We start from the raw sequence: 19,960 nt of genomic DNA, 5'->3' as shown, positions 1-19,960 counted from the left end.
TCAGGACAGTGCAAAGAAAACTCAGGAGCAGATAGTGTGACCTGGGGACACTGGGTATACAGATCTTGGGAGCTCCCTGACCTTTTAGCAGTCAGCACCCAGACCCTCAACTAGTAATTGTGTGCAGCCCCCAGAGAACGAGTGGGACATTGGCACAAGTGGAGACTCAGAGAGGTCACTCGCTGCCATGCGGGCTGCCTTGCTGAAGGCTGTTTTCTCCAGTCAGGACTGGATTACTACCGATCATCGTTTAAAGAATCTTTCTCTCTTTTCACACAGGTTACCATGACCTTGTGCGCCTTCGGTCTCTCTCAGCCTTTCCCTCACTCAATGCCAGGCAGGCAGGAAGCGGCATAATTCCCTAGAGGGAGCCTAGAGTCCTGCGCTTCCTGACCAGACTCCTAATGTCAGAATCTTTATTGGACTGCCTTTCTCTCCTCTCTCCTGAAGTTTTTTTTTTTTGTTGTTGTTGTTGGGAAATTGCAAAAACAATCTCTTCAAGTTAAAATTTAGAAGACCCTTAGGCACTGTGTTGGTGGCACTGCAAGCTTCCGATGAGTGTCACTGAATACTAAAAAAAATCACTCAAGCCTCCATACCTTTAAAGATTTAAATCTGAGAGGCTACAGGACGTGTAACTTCGCTCACCAGCTTTTACAGAGTAGTGCCTAAATCCTAAATGTGCTTCTTAAAGTCACCAGAGGGGGGTGGGGGGAACAACAACAAACCGTTGTAGTGGAACCTTAAAGTTCCTGCATACCCTCCCTGACACAGCGCTCTAAAAGGATGCTCCTGAGACGCAGAGATGGCAAAGAGGGTTGTCAGTTCCAGCTTACAGAGTCTCTGCTTTCCAGGAAGACTGTCTGCCCTGAGCTCAGCTGTCAGGGAAGGGCCTTTCTACTGCATATTGCACAGGGCAGTTTCAAAGTATTTTGTTCTTCTGCTTTTTGCTGTGTTGGGGATGTGCGTGCTAGCTACCACTATACCACTGGGCTCCATCCCCAGTACGGTGACAACATTTTTAATACAGACATCCCTTTAGAGTCTTTTCAGATACACTTGAATATAATGCTTTTTGGATAAAAGCCTTTCTGTCCACGGCACTACTGTAATTCCTGCTCCCCTCCCCCGAGTCAGCAGAGCTCAAACACATGTTCTAAGGAGCACAGCACGGAACAAGCCCCTCACTTAAACCGGGCCTGCTCTGACGTCTTGGGGACCTCTGCACAGTCACTCCACCAATCTTGTAAACTCGGCACTGCTTTAGGGAACAGTTAGGGAGCGAACACAAAAATGAAAGAGAAAAAAACAGAGGCGCCACAGTTAGTTTTCAAACCCGGTCTGGTTTTTTTCAGCTTTGCGCTGGTTTCCATCCTTCCGGCAGTCTTAACGAGTTCCTCCTGAACTCGGGTCTGTGCCAGTCACTCCCTGGAGGCGCTCGCTCTCAGGCTGTGAGCCTAGGCTGTCTGGGCTCAGGATGCAAGGAGGACAACCAGCTGCAACCCAGCTAGAGCTCCACGCGCCTCGGGTTGAAACAGGGAAGCACCCACAACTTGGCTGCAGAGCTGATCCTTAAAAAGAAACTGCGGTATTCTAGCCTCGCAGGGACGTTTGTATTCCAGGTGACTCAAACGCCAAGGTCAAGTACCCAGCGCTTGGCCATTCCATCGCCCAATGAGCAGCGAGTCCCTTATGCTTGGCGGACGGCTGTGCCCTTCTCCCCATGGTGCTGACCCCCATGCTCCCCATGCAAACCTCCTCCCGCTGTAGGGAGTGGGGGGTGAAGGGCCAGAGAAAGGTGAGCCCAGAAACAACACAGGCCCTATCCTTGCAACTCATTCCGCTCCCGCCCACGTGCCCGCAGCACGCCCACGCCGCCCATCTCCGGTGTTCCGTGGAGCTCTGAGGAGCTGGGTACTGCCACCGCACTCACTTGTCCCGCACGCAGCGCCAACTGCACGGCCACCTCGAAGCACTCGTCCCAGGGGCCCACGCCCTGCACCAACTCTCCCTCTTCCTCGCTGCTCGGCTTCATCGTGGCTTCGCCGGACCCCGCCACCTTCTGCTCTGTTCCGCGTGCTGCGGCCGGACCCGGGCTCCCACTCGTGGCCGCCGCCAGCACCGGAGGCTCCGCACAGTGCCCTCGCCTTCCCGCCAAGCCGTGCGTCCTCCAGCGCGCGTTGCAGCAGGAAGGCCCGCAAGGGGCTGCAGCCCAAGTAGGCGCGCCTCGAGCCCCGCCCCGCCCCCGTCTCCCAATTCAAGCCCTTGCCCCGCCTTCCTTTTCCCTGACCACGCCCTTCAGCATTAGCCCCGCCTTCCAGAACAGGCCCCGCCCTACGCTCTTTGTCCCACCCCCACTGCCTTCCTAGCCCAAGCCCCTCCCCACCTCTGCGTCCAATGCTGTCCTCGCTCCGCCCTCTCCCCGCCCCCATCTCACTCTCCGCCCCACCTCCCCAACTCCATGCTCGCCCTGCCCAGCCACTCGCCAATCCAGGCTCACTTTCCAGCCCGTCCTGGCCAGGTGGCTATTGGGAACGCAAGGTGGGCACTTCCAGTCCTTGGCGGCTGGTGATGGGCGGGTATCGGAACTCTTCCTGCGAGCACGCATACTGCCTTGTCCCCAGGTGTGAGGTGGTTGGGAACTGCAAGCCAAACCGCAGGACCGTCTCTGGGTTTTGTAAACTGTTTAAACTCAAAACTTGTTTGGAGCTCTAGCTATGACTGTGATTAGAATTTGTATGGCGAGGAGTAACCTTTTTAACCTTGAAAACTAAGCCACGCCTATTGTGAAAATGCAAATACTAGGAAGACACTTCCCCGGGTGTTCAAGAGTTTAACTACACTAGTCCCTCTATTCACCGCTTTTATAGAAATTGACCCACATAAAATTATTCTGGAGTGTGAATTCTCAGTCTGGGAGGACTTTTATGTAAAAACCTTGACGGGTCGTTTTTTTTTTTTTCCTAAGTTAACCTAAAGATGGCAGTAAGCCGTTTTAGCTAGGGTCACCTTTAAGGATTCTGCTTCACCTACCTCATCTTATAACAGAAAGAGGGAACAAGGATCGCTGAGGTCAGTATGTGACCGCTAAAGGCATTTTCTCCTCCATCTTTGTTTTTCTTTCATAATATTTAAGATAAGGGTGTTGGATTACTGAAAACGCTTAAAGCTGCTCTGAGTGTCTCTTTTACAAACGAACCGTGAGGCCGAACCATGAGGCCGGTGAACATGGTTCCGAAGGTGTTTTCCTGCATAGCCCGATAAGCTGAGCTCCGTCCTTGGCATCCTTGGTGGGAGGAGAGAACCCACCCTGAAAATTGTCCTCTGACCACGTGCACAGGGGTGTGCCATGTACACAGGTGTGTACAGAAATAAATAACGTGTGATTTTTAAAACTGAATGAAAAATGAGGCCGTGACCAACCTAAAGTATGGTTGAGGAGGTTTATTGTAAAAGTGAGGGGGAGCCTAGCCAAACATCTAAAAGAATCCAGACTAGGCGAACTGACTGAAAGCCAGGAGTTGGCTGAAACAGGCGAGCCCCAGGACTTGGGGGTGGGGGTGAGGGCAAGGGGATCCCAGAAGAGCAAGCCAGGAGCAAAAAGAACCAAAGAGTGCTCGTAGCCAAAATGACTGAGTTATATAGGGAACAGAAGCTGGGGGAGGGGAAACAGAAGCCCAGCCCCTGGGAGGGAGAGGTTTAGGGTAGGTGGTGGGTGAGTGAAACCTGTCCCAGGTTTATTTGAAAACTTAACAAACATTTAAAAAGTGGTAGGTGTTGTCGCATTGCTAATTTTCATTGGAGATTAAAAACAAGGCATGATAAGATTTGACTTTGGCTCTTTCTAGCTCCCCTCCCTGCCTCCACACTATGGTTCAATCTAGAAGCTCAGTAATAATGGTATGAAAATTTTATTACAGGTATCAACCTACTTGCAGAAAATATTGATAACTTCTTTGTCTAACTGACAAATCTCTATCGGTATAATAGTGTGTTTTTGACAGGTATGAAGATCGTGGCCAACCAGGTCTCTCTTTTTTCTTACCTCCATTCAAATACAGAATGGTCTTTGTGGCCGGGCATGGTGGCGCACGCCTTTAATCCCAGCACTCAGGAGGCAGAGGCAGGTGGATTTCTGAGTTCGAGGCCAGCCTGGTCTACAAAGTGAGCTCCAGGACAGCCAGGGCTATACAGAGAAACCCTGTCTCGAAAAAAAACAAAAGAAAAAAAGGTGGGGAGGGGAGAGGCCGGAGAGATGGCTCAGTGGTTAAGAGCACTGTCTGCTCTTCCAGAGGTCCTGAGTTCAAATCCCAGCAACCACATGGTGGCTCACAACCACCCGTAATGAGATCGGATGCCCTCTTCTGGTATGTCTGAAGACAGCTACAGTGTACTTACATATAATAAATAAAGAAATCTTTAAAAAACAAAAAACTCATAGCTTATCTTAGTTGTGAGGGGTGCTGGATTCTGTCTTCAGCACCAAATTAAAAAAAAAAAAGATATTCATTCACGCACCAACATAGCCTCAAGAGACTAATATGCTGTGTGCCATATAATTGATATTTAATAAGTCTAAGTTATTAAGCCTTGAATGCTTGAGGCCCTAAATTCAATCCTGGGCATTACAAAAGTTAAATAAATTAGTAAATAAATCCATTACTCACGGAATACTGAAATCAGCCTTTTATAACAAATAACACACCCTTTCTGGGCCAGGCATTGGTGGCACATATCTTTAAGGTGGACCTCTGTGAGTTGAGGCCAGCCTGGTCTACAGAGGAAGTTCCAGGACAGCTGGGGCTACACAGAGAAACTTTGTTTTGAAAAAACCAAACCAAAGCCGGGCATGGTGGCGCACACCTTTAATCCCAGCACTCGGGAGGCAGAGGCAGGCGGATTTCTGAGTTCCAGGCCAGTCTGGTCTACAAAGTGAGTTCCAGGACAGCCAGGGCTACACAGAAAAACCCTGTCTCAAAAAATAAAACAAAACAAAAACCCCAAAACCAAACCAAACCAACCAACCAAAAAAAAAGACCACTGCCTCTTCCGTGTCTAAATGACAAGTCTCAGTGGGCACGTGAGACAGCGCCCCACCCAGCCTGCCTCCTGTTCATATGTTGCAGCATCCAGAGGCTGGAAGCCATGTTAACGTCAGCAAGCCACGTGTGCTTGCTGCACGCTCTGAAAACCCTTTCAACTTCCCCTTCCCTCGATGTCCCCAGGCCACACCCTCAAAACGTGTGCTTTGGTCACCAGAAGGCCTCATACAAAGTGCATGGGCAGGAGCCCAAAAGCCAGGGGATGGCTACAAGCAAGGACTCCCGTTTCTGTCCTTTCTGGAGCAGAACAAAGACCAAAGAAGCAGAATGCCAGGCAAAGGTTTCTTTTCTCTCTTCTCTGACAGGTTCCATTGAAATTAGATATTATCTTCCAGGACTAAATAAATCAAAGAAACTGGACTGTCCTTTATATTCATTTTTTTAGTTGGTTTCATCTTTATTTTGTTTATTTATTTATTTATTTATTTATTTTCTTTTTCTTTTTGAGACAGGGTTTCTCTGTATAGCCCTGGCTGTCCTGGAACTCACTCTGTAGACCAGGCTGGCCTCGAACTCAGAAATCCACCTGCCTCTGCCTCCCGAGTGCTGGGATTAAAGGCGTGTACCACCACGCCCGGCCATCTTTTTTTTTTTTTTAAATAAAGAATTATTTGTTTATTTTATGTATATGAGTACACTGTAGCTGTCTTCAGACACACCAGAAGAGGGCATCAGATCCCATTATAGATGGTTGTGAGCCACCATGTGGTTGCTGGGAATTGAACTCAGGACCTCTGGAAAAGCAGTCAGCGCTCTTAACCACTGAGCCACCTCTCCAGCTCTAAAGATTTATGTATGTATGTATGTATGTATGTATGTATGTATGTATGTATGTATTTTATGTATGTGAGTCCACTGTAGCTGTACTGATGGTTGTGAGCCATCATGTGGTTGCTGGGAATGAAGGTTGCTCGCTCTCTTCAGCCCCGCTCACTCCGGCCTAAAGATTTATTTATTTTTTTATTATACGTAAGTACACTGGAGCTGTCTTCACACACATCAGAAGAAGGCATCAGATCTCATTACAGATGGTTGTGAGCCACCATGTGTTTGCTGGGAATTGAACTCAGGACCTCTGGAAGAGCAGTCAGTGCTCTTACCTGCTGAGCCACCTCTCCAGCCCAAAGTTGACATTCCTGCCTCTCTTCCTCCTCATAGGATGAAAACAACCTGCTTGCTCTCAAACAATTCAGACATGTTAATGGAAAGTGAGAACTTTAAAAAAGAAGTAGAGCCGGGCGGTGGTGGCACATGCCTTTAATCCCAGCACTTGGGAGGCAGAGGCAGGCGGATTTCTGAGTTCGAGGCCAGCCTGGTCTACAAAGTGAGTTCCAGGACAGCCAAGACTACAGAGAAACCCTGTCTCGGAAAAACCAAAAATAAAAAATAAAAATAAAATAAATAAAAAATAAAAAAGAAGTAGAAAGTAGATTATTCTGGTGAAATATGAATGACTAGACACAGGAACACAGATTCAAGCTACCCTGGTGTGCTGGTTAGTTTGTTTTTTTTTTTGTTTGTTTGTTTTTTTTTTTTGGTCAGCTTGACATAATCTAGAGTCTTCTGGAAGGACAGAACCTTAATTGAAAAATTCTCACGTAAGACTGGCCTGCAGGAAAAGCTGTGAGGCCTTTTCTTGATCGGTGATTGATGTGTGTATTAGTCGGGGTTCTTTATAGCAGAGGTTCTCAAGGTGTGGGATGCAACCCCTTTGGGGTTGAGTAACCCTTTCACAGGGGTCACCTAGGCTCAGTGAAAAGCACAGATATTATGACTTATACCAGTAGCAAAATTACAGTTAGGAGGTAGCAATGAGAATAGTTTTAAGGTTGGGAGTCACCACAGTATGGGGAACTGAATTAAATGGCTGCAGCACTAGGAAGGCTGAGAGCTATCTATATGACTCTGGTCTAATGTGCCACCCCTCGAGCAAGCGCCTGGGATGCCCATCACACTCTGTGGGTGGCATCTTCTGCTTTGTTCTTCACCCTTTCCTCACCATGGTATCCTATTGGTGGAAGCTGGGAGCTTGCTTCCTTGGTATCATAGACAGTCTCGAGACCTAAATATTCCTAGAAGAGCTATCCTGCAGTTCAATACCTTTTTGCCTCTTGTAAGGGCAAGTTGCCTGGTTAGAGGCTCAGCCCTCAGCTTCTCTGTCTGCATGGTGATCCTGTATCTATCCTTCTGATTCACTGGAGGAGGTGTCAGGTTGTATCAGTACATCTCTCCCTGTTATTCCAAAGATGGGAGGAGAAAGACCACTGACCCAATTTATCATTAAATCGTTAAATTAATTAAAGCAAGCAATTCATTAAAAGCAAGCTTTTTTTTTTTTTAATTTAAATTAGTGTACATGGGTTGCCTCCTCCCTTCCTCCTGGGTTTGGGAGGTCAGTATTGCAGGTAAGGAAGACAAGACTTTTCTAGAGCTCAGGGGTAGGGGGATTTGATGGGTAAAATAGGCAGATTCACAGGAGCAGAACATCATCACCAGATAGTCCTAAGGACTCCCCGAAACAGAGACATGGTTGCAAGATAACAACAGGTAGTCGGAACAGAGTAGTCATAGCAACCCTTCTGAAACAAAGAAAGGGTTGCAAGATGATTATTAGCTTTTAAACACGAAGGCATGGTTGGCACTCCTGGAGGAAGCAGTACAGACCATTTGTAGTTAAGGTTACAGCTGGGGCATAGCCCTATCCTTGAGAAACAAAGGTTTCATCATAAACAAAAATGAACCTAGTTTACCTTTACTATGTGATGGCTTTTAAGCCTAAAATGGAGGCAGGCTGGTTCTTCATCTCCAGCCCAGATACGTTTTCATTTCCTGTGGTGCTGGGAACTAAAGCCAGGGTCTCATGTGTGCAAGGAAGACGCTTTCCCACTGGATTTTTGTTCTTCCTTCCTTCCTTCTTTCCTTCCTTCCTTCCTTTTCCTTCCTTCCTTCTTTTTCCTTCCTTCCTTCCTTCCTTCCTTCCTTCCTTCCTTCTTTCCTTCCTTCCTTCCTTTTCCTTCCTTCCTTCTTTTTCCTTCCTTCCTTCCTTCCTTCCTTCCTTCCTTCCTTCCTTCCTTCCTCCCTCCCTTCCTTCCTTTTCCTTCTTTCTTTCTTTCTTTCTTTCTTTCTTTCTTTCTTTCTTTCTTTCTTTCTTTCTTTCTTTCTCTTTCTAGGTTTACAGCAAAATGAAGAGGAAGGTGCAGAGAGCTCCCATGTAGTTCCCCACACAGTCTCTTATTTGTGCCAGTTTGTTTATTATTTTCTTCGTTAGCATTGTACTATATGACATGGCTCTGTTTTGAGTTTTTCCTCCAACCAATACCAATGCCTGCCCCTCTGCATGATGGGTATGATGGCTTATCTTGGAATCAACTAAAACCTAACTCTCTCTCTCTTTTTTCCAAGGCAAGGTTTCCTCTGAAACAGCCCCTGGCTGTCCTGGAACTCAATTTGCAGACCTGTCTAGCCTTGAACTCACAGATATCTGTCTGTGTCTGTTTGCCAAGTGCTAGGATCAAAGGTGTCTGACCATGCCCAGCTGAGGAAGTTTCTTGACTTGATCCTTCATAAATTGGAGGCACGCCTTCTAGTGGCAGCCTACATAAAAGGACATGGAAGAAGGAAGCTTTTGGTTTTCTGCCTGCTTGACCTCACTCTTGCTGGCAAAGCATTCTGCTGTGAAGCATTCTTCTGTTGGTATTAGAGCCTTCCTCCTCCCCCTCCCCCCTCCTCTCCCTCCTCCCCCTCACCCCCTCCTCCCCATCCTCCTCCTCCCCATCCTCCTCCTCCAGATTTACTTATTTATTTTATGTATGTGAATACACTGTAGCTGCCTTCAGACACACACCAGAAGAGGGCATCAGATCTCATCACAGATGGTTGTGAGCCACCATGTGGTTGCTGGGAATTGAACTTAGGACCTCTGGAAGAGCACTCAGTGCTCTTAACCACTGAGCCATCTCTCCAGCCCCTAGGGCCAACTTCTTAAGATTAGCTGAGACATCCAGCTCTGTGGACTGAACAACTACTGTTTTCTTGGCCGTCCTGTTGGCAGACAGTTATTGTTGTACTAGCTGGACCACAGCCTGTAAACCACTCGAATACCACCCCTGCCTTTTTGTTTTGTTTTCTTTTTTTCTTTTCTCTCTCTCTCTCTCTCTCTCTCTCTCTCTCTCTCTCTCTTTTTTGGTTTTTCGAGACAGGGTTTCTCTGTGTAGTCCTGGCTGACCTGGAACTCACTCTGTAGACCAGGCTGGCCTCGAACTCAGAAATCCGCCTGCCTCTGCCTCCTGAGTGCTGGGATTAAAGGCGTGCGCCACCATGCCAGGCTGTTTTCTGTTTTTCGAGACAGGGTTTCTCTGTGTAGCCCTGACTATCCTAAAACTCACTTTGTAGACCAAGCTGACCTGGATCTCACAGAGATCTGCCTGCTTCTGCCTCGAAAGTGTTGGGATTAAAGGTCTGCACCACCATGCCAGGCTCTAAATCCCCTTTAATATCATGTATATTTTGCAGCTAAAATGACTCCATGTTTTACTAAAGTAACTATCTTTGAGGTCTGCGACTGGTCTGTTAGAATAGTCCAGGAACTCCGGGAATGCAAAAGACCCAGGGGTTCACACCCACAGAAATTGGAATCTGTGAAATGCACAGATTTTCCAAATGGTTTTGGATCATATTATGTGCCACATAGAATGTAGATGAAGAAATATGCAAGGCAGAATATTTCTTTAAGACTAAATAAATCAATAAAGCAAACCTTCTGGAACCTGAATCTGTTTTAGTATGGGACTTCCCTCCCTCACCACCTGTACCTCCAGAAGATGGGGATGGGAGTAGGGAAGGGGGATGGGGTGGATATGAGTCTGTCATAAATAGAGCAGCCTGTCCAGCACACAGCATGTCCCACTGTCAGCAAGGCATGCACAGCTTCGCAATGAGACTGGGGACCTAAAGGAAACACTGACTGGCCAATGCATCAGCTACTGCAGAAAGCACTAAGAGGAAAGGTATTAATACAAAGTGGGTAAGGCCAAGAGGCTCCAGTGCACTTGCCTAGGACCTCGGAAAATACACACAGTAACTCAGTAACCCCAGAAGATTGCTACAGTTATACACATTGTACAGAGGAAGACCTGACATGTGTGAACAAAGAGGGGCATGGGTTTAAACCTGAGCAAATTCTTGAGTCCTCATTCAAAGTTAAAAAATGTGTGCTGGGCTGGGAACGTGTAAGAGGGAGAGAGCAGAGGATCATGGGAGGAAGAGGAACTTAGTTGCCATTATTGGCCTAACACACAAAATTGAGGGTTCAGCCTCCAGAACCACAAAAACCAGGTGTGGTGGCCTCCAGAACTTGAGGTGACCAGTTTTTTTGTTTTTTGAGTCAGGGTTTCTCTGTATAGTTCTGGCTGTCCTGGAACTCACTCTGTACACCAGGCTGGCCTCGAACTCAGAAATCCACCCGCCTCTGCCTCCCGAGTGCTGGGATTAAAGGCATGCACCACCTCGCCCAGCAACCAGTTTTTTTTTTTGTTTTGTTTTTTTTTTTTAATCTAAGCCCTCCTCCCCCAAAATCTGACCCTTTTTGTAAAGGAGCCCAAACAAATTGATGCAGTCATGATTCTGTCCCTTATCTTCCCAGTGATCTGAGAGTACCATTCTAATGTCACCAACCGTCATGAAACAACCTTTCTCCCAGTGCAGGCGGTAAGGCCATCGGTGCCTGTCACCCTCAGTGGCTTCATGACACATTCACCAAACCACTTCCTGCAGAGAGGCAGACGTGACATACGGCAGCTCAGGCCACCAGACAGCACAGCACTGAGAAAGAGAGTTGGCACAATGCAGGCTGGTGACAGTATTCCTGACTACTCTGGTAAGGTTGTACCCAAAGGGCTATAATGTGATGTAAGTCTCTTATCACTGGTGAGCCTGCCAACTACTGGACTATGCCTTTGGTAAGTCCTACAGCACTGCCCATGTAACCAACACTGCATTCCAGAGCCTTGGGGCTGACCTGGGGGTGTCACTCAGTAGTAGCATCAATCTGCTTAGCATAGGTGAGGACCTGGGCTCAATGACCAGGATCGCCAATGACAAAAGGTCAAAGGTCTGACTTATATTTCCCCTTACATTTCCCTAAAAGGGACATCAGCTGGACGCCAATAGTTGTCAAACACTGTGCTAAATGGCATGGTACTTATGAAATGGGAGGGTGTGTGTGGAGGTCACAGGACAGCTTTGTGGACTCTTCCCTCCACCTTTACGAGGGCCCCAAGGATTGTGCTCTGGCTGTCAGGCTTGCGTTCCAAGCACCTCCATGTACCCAGCCATCTTCCTGGTTTCCAGATTGCTCAATTTCTTGTTTCTTCTGTTTCCTGTAACTAGCATAAGAATCATTGATGAATCCAGTGTAATGCATGTTGTGTTTTATTTTCTTTTGACAGCCTAGTAGCCTTAGGTCTTTGATTTGAGTTAATTTTCCATATAGTTAAGTAAGGGGTGAGTACGATAAAAAAAATTTTTATATACGCATGAAATTGTCAAAGAATTAATAAAAATGCTATAATAAATTTTACTTCCTTATTCATTGTGTGTGTGGTGTGTGAGCACGCGCAAACGCGGGAATGCATGTTGGAGGGTAGGTCAGAGAATAACTTTTGGGTGTTAATTCTGCCTATTACGTAGGGCCTGGAGGTTGAACTCTGGTCATCAGACTTGGCGACAAAAACCTTTACCAGCTGAGTCTTTCTGTCCTGAGCAGGGCGTTGTAACCTGTGTGCAAGTAGGAGCAGCCTCTCAGGGCCTGTGGGGAGGTGGGCGGCAGTCAGGGACCTGCTGCTTGTTTGGGGCTTTTCAGGAGCAGTTTAAAAATAGCCTGGTGCAAGCACGAAGGGCTCTAGAAAGGGCCGTCTGGTGAGTGATGAGTGCGTGTTCAAGTTCAAGTGTGAGAACTGAGTGGACAGGTTCCCACATGGCCAGGCTGCCACGTAGGCTGCCAACCAGGTCACTACAAGTAGGGCAAAGGTCTCAAGAAATTCTGCGCCCTGCAGCTCCGCTCGCTCCAGGATCCTCTTCAGTGTCCAACCAGGGGCTTTCCTAGAGACACCAGAGGCTGTATTTACAATCAGGTGACTTGCTCCTGCGTCATCCTCTGGTTTTCCTCCAGGCAATAACCCCAAGGGTGCTCTTTTCCAAGGATGGGGAGTAGGGAGGCTACTTAACTCCAGCCCGGATGCTGACCCTCAGATAACTTATTTCCGGAGAACATCAGTGTCCAGCCCCCCGGCTATGTATGTATGCTTCTTCGGAGGTCTGAGAGAGCCCCAGAATTCTGTGAGAAAGGCTCCTGGCAGAGCTAGATCTGTGTTCACTGGGGCCTTCTGCGAAGTTGGACATTACTATGCCTCGGGAAGTGGGAGGGAAGCCATCTTTCTCCGGTGTTTACTTGAGGAGCCCTGTGTTCTAGCTGGGTCAGATTGCAGAGCAGCCAGCCATACTGCTATCAAGGCTCTGATCACACATCCTCTGCCCACCGCCAATACGCTATAACTGACACCCGGCTCCTGCTACAGCCTGCCTTCTCTCTCTGCCAGGGTATCCTTTATCTCCCGCAGTAATGCCAGCTCTACAGTTTTCCTTGGAGTGCCAGCTCAAGCTACGGCTACACGCGCACTTCTTTCTCCGCCAGCACCAGCCCATTCCCCTCCCACAGCGCCACCAGGTGTCTGTGATGGGGAACAGCAGTTCTAGAAGCAGGAGGGAGGCAAGCTTCCCCATGTCACCCAACGCATTCTGTTGTGCCCTGCAGAGCCACCTCTTCCTGCCTCAGAAGCTGGAGTCTCCTTGGTGATTTTTTTCTCCCAATACTAGCAGAACCTGCCTCAGCATAACAAAACAGTGGTCTTGTCTTCACACTTACATGACGTTGTAGTAATCCCAACTGTTTTCTTTCGTTTCACATCTGGCAGTGTGATAGGGACATCTTTTTAATTTTAAAGTTTGTATTATTTATTTATTTATTTATTTAAAGTATACAAGTACATTGTAGCTTTCTTCAGACACACAAGAAGAGGGCATCTGTAGATGGTTGTGAGCCACCATGTGGTTGCTGGGATTTGAACTCAGGACCTCTGGAAGAGCAGTCAGTGCTCTTAACCGCTGAGCCATCTCTCCAACCCTAAAGTGTGTTTATTAATATATGTCTACTTAATGATTGCTCATATGGTGTGATTTCTCTCCTTTTTGAACCTTGACTATAAAAACACCTGATATTAAAAAAAAAAAAACCCAAACCAAACCTCAGCTTCTTAGACTCAGTTAGTGAGACTCAGTGATACTATTTTCATAGCTATGGTTCATTAATGTTCTCCACCGTGTAAGCACCACACTCCTTACTTCTACTTACTGTGGGTAAGCAGTGCTTCAAATACATGCATTGCTGCTTCAAATACTTTTGCACATCAATTTTAATGCACAGATGTGTGCATTTGTAGGTGCATCTTGGAGAGTTTTCTTTTCTTTTTTTTTCTTTTTTCTTTTTTTCTTTTCTTTTCTTTTCTTTTCTTTTCTTTCTTTCTTTCTTTTTTTTTTTTTTTTTTTTTTTGAGACAGGCTTTCATGGACTAGCTTTGTAGACCAGGCAGGCCTGAAACTCACAGAGATCCACCTGCCTCTGCCTCCCGAGTGCTGGAGAGCAGGGCAGTGGTGGCGCCCGCCTTTAATCCCAGCACTTGGGAGGCACAGGCAGGTGGATTTCTGAGTTCGAGGCCAACCTGGTCTACAGAGTGAGTTCCAGGACAGCCAGGGCTACACAGAGAAACCCTGTCTTGAAAAGCAAAAACAAAAACACCTCAGAGAAATTTTTATGTCACAGTGCAGGTATATATTGACTGTAGTAGGTCATATCACATGGGAACCTGGAGTGACTGTAACCATTAGACCCCACCAGCTGCAACTAAGCTCCTGATCCCCCTATGCCAACTATTCCTTCGCATGGCAAGCTCTTAGGATTGCGCATGCGTGGCAGAAGTCCATGGTCTAAGTCCTGAGTTTCTGTGCACTACATTATCTCCATTTCTTTGTTGTTGTCTAAAACCTTTAAGATCGCAGTTTGATGGGACAGGGAAGGGATTAGAGAATGGGAGAGGAATAGATTCACAAAGAAGTAGCTTACAACTTTCAAATGCTAATATTTCAGCCAGCAACACTCATCTACAGGGCACTGCTTAGTTAACAAGGAGCCAGAACAGCAGCGTAGGCTGTAAGAGTGCCGCTTGGGTGAGCCAGCGCCAGGAACCTGGCCACAAAGCTGCAGGTGAATGGATAGAAGTGAGTGCCGTGGGCATGAACTCCTGACCCAAAGTCAGCAAAGCTGAGAGGTAGTCTACCACCTGTCTCAAAATTCCCATCCCAAAGTGGAGCTACCCACAGTCACCTTCAGTTGACTGCAGAGTGAAAGCATCGGTATTTTCTCAGGTGGCCCAATGCCATCCTGGGCAAAATGTCCTCTCTGGTGTTATTGTTTGCTTAAATGAGACAACTGTATTTTGTTAATTGCCCGATATCTGGGGCCCAAGAGAAGAAAAGGTGCTTATGTTATAAGCATGAATATAAATCCTTTTGGGGTAGGCAGGCTGTGGCAAACGAGTAGAAACTGGAGAAATGTCTGCATCAAGATTGACACATGAGGGGGATAAGCCCTTAAGGGTGCGTGGTGCTCTCAAAGAGGACTAGAGTTTGGCTTCCAGCACCCATGTCAGTCACTCACATCCACCTGTAACTCCAGCTCCAGGGGACCTTGTGGGGCTGAGGGTGTATGGGAAGAGGGGAGAGGGAGAGAGCCTGTGTCCAGCCAGAGTTCCTGTGTTCTGGGCAGGCCGATGCGGAAGGACTGCCGTTCGCTTTCCACTTGGCCCTGGGTGGGCATCTGGCTGTGAGAAGCCACTGACCCCACATGGCGGGGGTGGGGGGTGTGTGCACAAGGGGCAGCCTCGTACCAGGTTCTCAATCTCTGGCATCCCATGCTGGAAACAGCAGAGGAGCTGAGAACAAAATAGGGGTCTCCAGGGATATATATGGGAAGAGGGCGGAGGGAGAGAGGTTCTCACGAAGGCTAGAGTCGTCTTTAGTCCAGTCCATGGCTGGAGTGTAGGAAGGCTTTCTGACGGGAGCTTAGGCATGGCTATTTAGGAGAAAGCCCAAGCACAGCGGTCCTTGATAAACAGAGACAGACTATGGTTTTAGAGCTTTATTGTAGAAAGGCAGGGGGAAAGAGAAAAGGTAGAAAGAGAGAGAGAGAGAGAGAGAGAGAGAGAGAGAGAGAGAGAGAGAGAAGAGAGAGAGAGAGAGAAGAGAGAGAGAGAGAGAGAGAGAGAGTAGGGAAAGTAAAAGTTTAAGAGATTGAGGTGGGGCCAAGCAACTCCTCTTATAGTGGGATTGTTATCTTGCTGTTGCTAGGTAACTGGGAGGAGTCTAGCCTGAAGGTCAGAAGCTTGGGACACTGTGTACGTGACTACTAGCCACATGCTTCTCTTGTGGGGATTGTAGGGCCGGTAACTTTGACAGGAGCCAGGGGTCCAGGAGACATGAGGGAATGCTTTCTGTCCCATGTAGGTGGGAATTACCACCCATCAAGTTCTACTGGGGTTCAGACCTCAGCTCAACTGGAGACTAGAGTGTCTGTGCATAACCCATTGCTCCACAGGACCTGACAACCTTTTCTAGCCTCTGAAGCCACCACACACACATGTGCCTCAGCATACCGCACACAAAACTTGAAAGTTGATACCTGTAAGAAGCCAGTTGACAGAGGGGCCCTGGAAGTCCTATCCATCTGGGCTACATCCAAGCTAAAGAGCATGCAGAAGAAAAGCTTATGACAGACAAACTCGGGGACACAGGAACTGCAAAGGGTCAGGAAGCTCACTGCCCAGGACTTCTTTGAGTTTTCCCTCGGCTCACTCGTTGTGATGGCTACTCTTGGATGTCACCGTGATTTCATCTGGAATTAATGAAAAACCAAGTCTCTGTGAGGGTTTTTTTTTTTTTCTTAAATCATTTGAAGTAGGAAGACCCACCTTTAATCCAGATCTCTTGAGGTGGGAAGACCCACCGTTATTCCAGAGCTTTAAAAGTGGGGAGATCCACTTTAAATCTGGGGCATATTACCCAGCGGCAGTCTATAAAAACAACATGGAAGAAGGAAGCTTTCGCCCTTTGCCTGCTTGCCCTCACTCATCCTGGGAATTCATTTCTTCAGGGGAATGAACAAACTTCTTCAGGATCCCAGTATATACTACAGATCAGCTGAAACATTTATATGTGATATATATGATATATATATCATATATATATAATCATTTCCATTCCTCTTGAAGCCTTACTGATACACTAGCCCACTCTACTTCTTGGGATTGGTTTCTTTCCTTCAATTTAAAAAGAAAATATTGTTGGAGAATTTCACACATGCATCTAATGTGTTCTGATCAAATCAGCTCTCCACTCCTCCCTTTATCTCCTGTATCCCATCTTCCCACACCACTTTCCTATCACTACTTGTGTACTTTTTTTTTTTTCTAACACCCATTGAATTCACTGGGTGCTGACTGCATGCACATGGATGTAGGGCTATTGGTAGAGCATGGGCTGTCAGGGTCTGTACCAATAAAGAAAAGCGACTCTGGCCCTGCCAGCATCCATTAGTTGCCAGTAGCTCCTTAGCTAGATGTGGAGCTAGGGGTGAGGCCTCCCTTCCACCCAAGCTGAGTTATGACTGAGTTGATCTTTTCAGGTCTTGTGCTAGTGGTTGCAGCTGCAGTGAGCTCATGTGCACATCTGGAAAGCACCGCTTCAGGGTAGTCCTCCACCACCTCCAGCTCTTACAATCTCAGATGATCCCCAGACCTTATAGGGAGGGGGGAATGATACAGATGTTCCATTTAGGGCTAAAGCACTCCATAGTCTGTTACTCTATGCATATTTTCCAGTTTGGGGACTTTGTATTAACCACCATACACATGAGCTCACTGAATTTAATTGTCAAATGAGTCAATTAAAAAATGGGACATGGAACTGAACAAAAAGTTCTCAAAAGAAGAAACACAAAGGTTTAAGCAACATTTTAAAAAGATAATTCTTTTTTTTTTTTTTTTTTTTTTTTTTTTTTTTTTTTTGGGTTTTGAGACAGGGGTTTCTCTGTGTGGCCCTGGCTGTCCTGGAACTCACTTTGTAAACCAGGCTGGCCTCGAACTCCCGAGTGCTGGGATTAAAGGCGTGCACCACCATGCCCAGCTAAAAAGATAATTTTAAAGACCCCTGTGAGAGGACTCAATAGGTAAAGGTTCTTGCCACCAAGCCTGAGGACATGAGTTCAATCCCCGGACCCACCTGGTTCTAGAAGCAGAGACCCAACTCCAGAAAGTTGTCCTCTGACCTCCACCTATAATCTCACACAGAAAATAAAATAGATAAAAATTTAAAGAGTAGATAGTTCCAAAGTGAGGTATTTAATGAGTGGGAATACTTAGGAAAGTGGATGCCTCCAGTTCCCCTCGATTTTTGTTTTGTTTTGTTTTTGGAGACAGGGTTCCTCTGTATAGTTCTGGCTGTCCTGGAACTCACTTTGTAGACCAGGTTGGTCTCGAACTCAGAAATCCGCCTGCCTCTGCCTCCCGAGTACTGGGATTAAAGGCATGCTCCACCATGCCCAGCTCCCCTCGATTTTTTAAAACCCTTTCTCTCTCTCTCTCTCTCTCTCTCTCTCTCTCTCTCTCTTTCTTCCTTTCAAGATTCATTTATTATATGTAAGTACACTGTGGCTGTTTTCAGACACACCAGAATAGGGCATCTGATCTCATTACAGATGGTTGTGTGGTAGCTGGGATATGAACTCAGGACCTTCAGAAAGAGCAGTCAGTGCTCTTAACCACTGAGCCATCTCTCCAGCCCTCCAGTTTTCCTCATTAAGTTCCCCTCATTAAGAAGAATACACTGACCAGAGCATCAGGCTGTGGCCATGGGCTCCCATTTACTCATTAATAGACAGCAGGGCTGCATGAACATCAGGGTAGCAATCATCTTCCATCTACATCTCTTCCCCATGGTCTCCTTCAGAGTTGATGTGGTTTAAAAAACATCTTCATGGAGTGCTTGGGAGGCATCTCAGTTAGTAGAGAGTGCTTGCCTTACCTCCATGAGGTTCTGCACTAGTCTCCAGCACTACAGCTCAGCCACACAGAGAATCTGAGGCAGACATGGGACTCTACTGCAGGAAGGAAGAGAGGAAGGAAGTAGATAGGAATTTCCCCACAACATACAATAATCAAAACAGTAAATATACAGAATAAAGAAAAAAAGGTTGCTATCTGGGTAGTGGTGGCTTATGCCTTTCACCCCAGCACTTGGGAGGCAGAGGTAGGTGGATTTCTCAGTTTGAGGCCAGGCTGGTCCTCAGAGTGAACCCCAGGATATCCAGTGCTATCTAGGGAAACCCAGTCTCAAAAACACCCAAACCAAACTAAACAAAAAGCACTTAAGGGGGCTGGAGAGATGGCTCAGAGGTTAAGAGCACTGACTGTTCTTTTGAAGGTCCCGAGTTCAAATCCTAGCAACCACATGGTGGCTTATAAGCATCCCTAATGAGATCTGACGCCCTCTACTGTGTGTCTGAAGACAGTATATATAAATAATAAATAAATCTTTAAAAGAAAGCACTTAAGGAAATGTTCAACATCCCTTGCCATCAGAGAAATGCAAATTAAACCTACTCTGAGATTTCATCTTACCCCAGTCAGAAGGGCCAAGATCAATAAAACAAATGACAGCTCGTTCTGGCAAGGATGTTGGGAAAGGGAATACTTATTCATGGCTGTTTGGAGTACAAACTGGTACAACGTGGAAGTTCTTCAAAACACCACTTCTGGCCTTACACCCAAAGGACTTTACATCCTACTACAGAGATTCATAGTAGCCAGAAATTGGAAACAACCTAGATGTCCATCAACAGACATGACAATATGATACATTTACACAGTGGAATATTATTCAGCTATCCCAACTGTAAGGTTTGCAGGTAAGTGGATGGAGCTAAAGACAGTCATCCTGGGGGATGTAACTCAGACCCCAGAAGACAAATGTAGTATGTTTTCTCTTATATGTGGATGTTAGCTTTTAAGCTTTCAGTAAGTGGATTTCATTCAGAATAACGACATAGATTAAGTAGCTTGTTAGAGACTCAGGGGAGGAGGGAACCTTTCAAGGAAGGGGAAATAGAATATAGTGTGTGTGTGTGTGTGTGTGTGTGTGTGTGTGTGTGTAAACAGAACAAAACAGAAAAACTAGAATAGGAGGAGGAAGGAACAGAAGGGTGAGGGAAGGGATATGGGAAGGACAACTGACACCAAAGGTCATTTGAAAAACCATATGGAAAACTACTTCTGTAGAAGTTCCCTAAAATACATACATAGAGGAAAGGAATCTAAGTAGAGTCACCAAATAACGGGGGAACAATGTCACCAAGTAAAACCTCCAATACCTGGGATTTTTTTATGATTTATTTATTTTATATATGTGAGCACACTGTCGTCTTCGGTCACACCGGAAGAGGGCATCAGATTCCATTACAGATGGTTGTGAGCCACCATGTGGTTGCTGGGGATTGGACTCAGGACCTCTGGAAAATCAGTCTGTGCTCTTAATTGATGAGCCTTCTCTCCAGCCCAACCTGGGATGGGTTTATGTCTTGTTGAATCACCATCCAAAGGGCCCTCATGAGTGCCCCTCCCCCACCAAACATCAAAGCCAAGGCTATTGGTTACCCTCACAACCTAACAACAGGCCTTATTGTCTTTTTTTTTTTTT

At 46.7% G+C, this 19,960-nt stretch overlaps 1 protein-coding gene across 1 annotated transcript in view; it reads right to left on the bottom strand.

Annotated features, from left to right (window-relative positions):
• The window catches only part of Impa2 (inositol monophosphatase 2), a 29,970-nt gene extending 27,777 nt beyond the window's left edge, over positions 1–2,193 (bottom strand). Inside the window, exon 1 of the mRNA NM_053261.3 lies at positions 1,934–2,193. Coding sequence (NP_444491.1) covers positions 1,934–2,035 — 102 coding nt within the window. The 5' untranslated portion in view covers positions 2,036–2,193. The remainder of the gene's footprint in view (positions 1–1,933) is intronic.
• Between the last annotated feature and the right edge of the window lie 17,767 nt (positions 2,194–19,960).

This window comes from Mus musculus, chromosome 18 (genome assembly GCF_000001635.26).
Source record: "Mus musculus strain C57BL/6J chromosome 18, GRCm38.p6 C57BL/6J".
Lineage (NCBI taxonomy): Eukaryota > Metazoa > Chordata > Mammalia > Rodentia > Muridae > Mus > Mus musculus.
The sequence above is the reverse complement of the archived record's forward strand: the minus strand, read 5'-3'. Positions and strand labels throughout refer to the sequence as shown.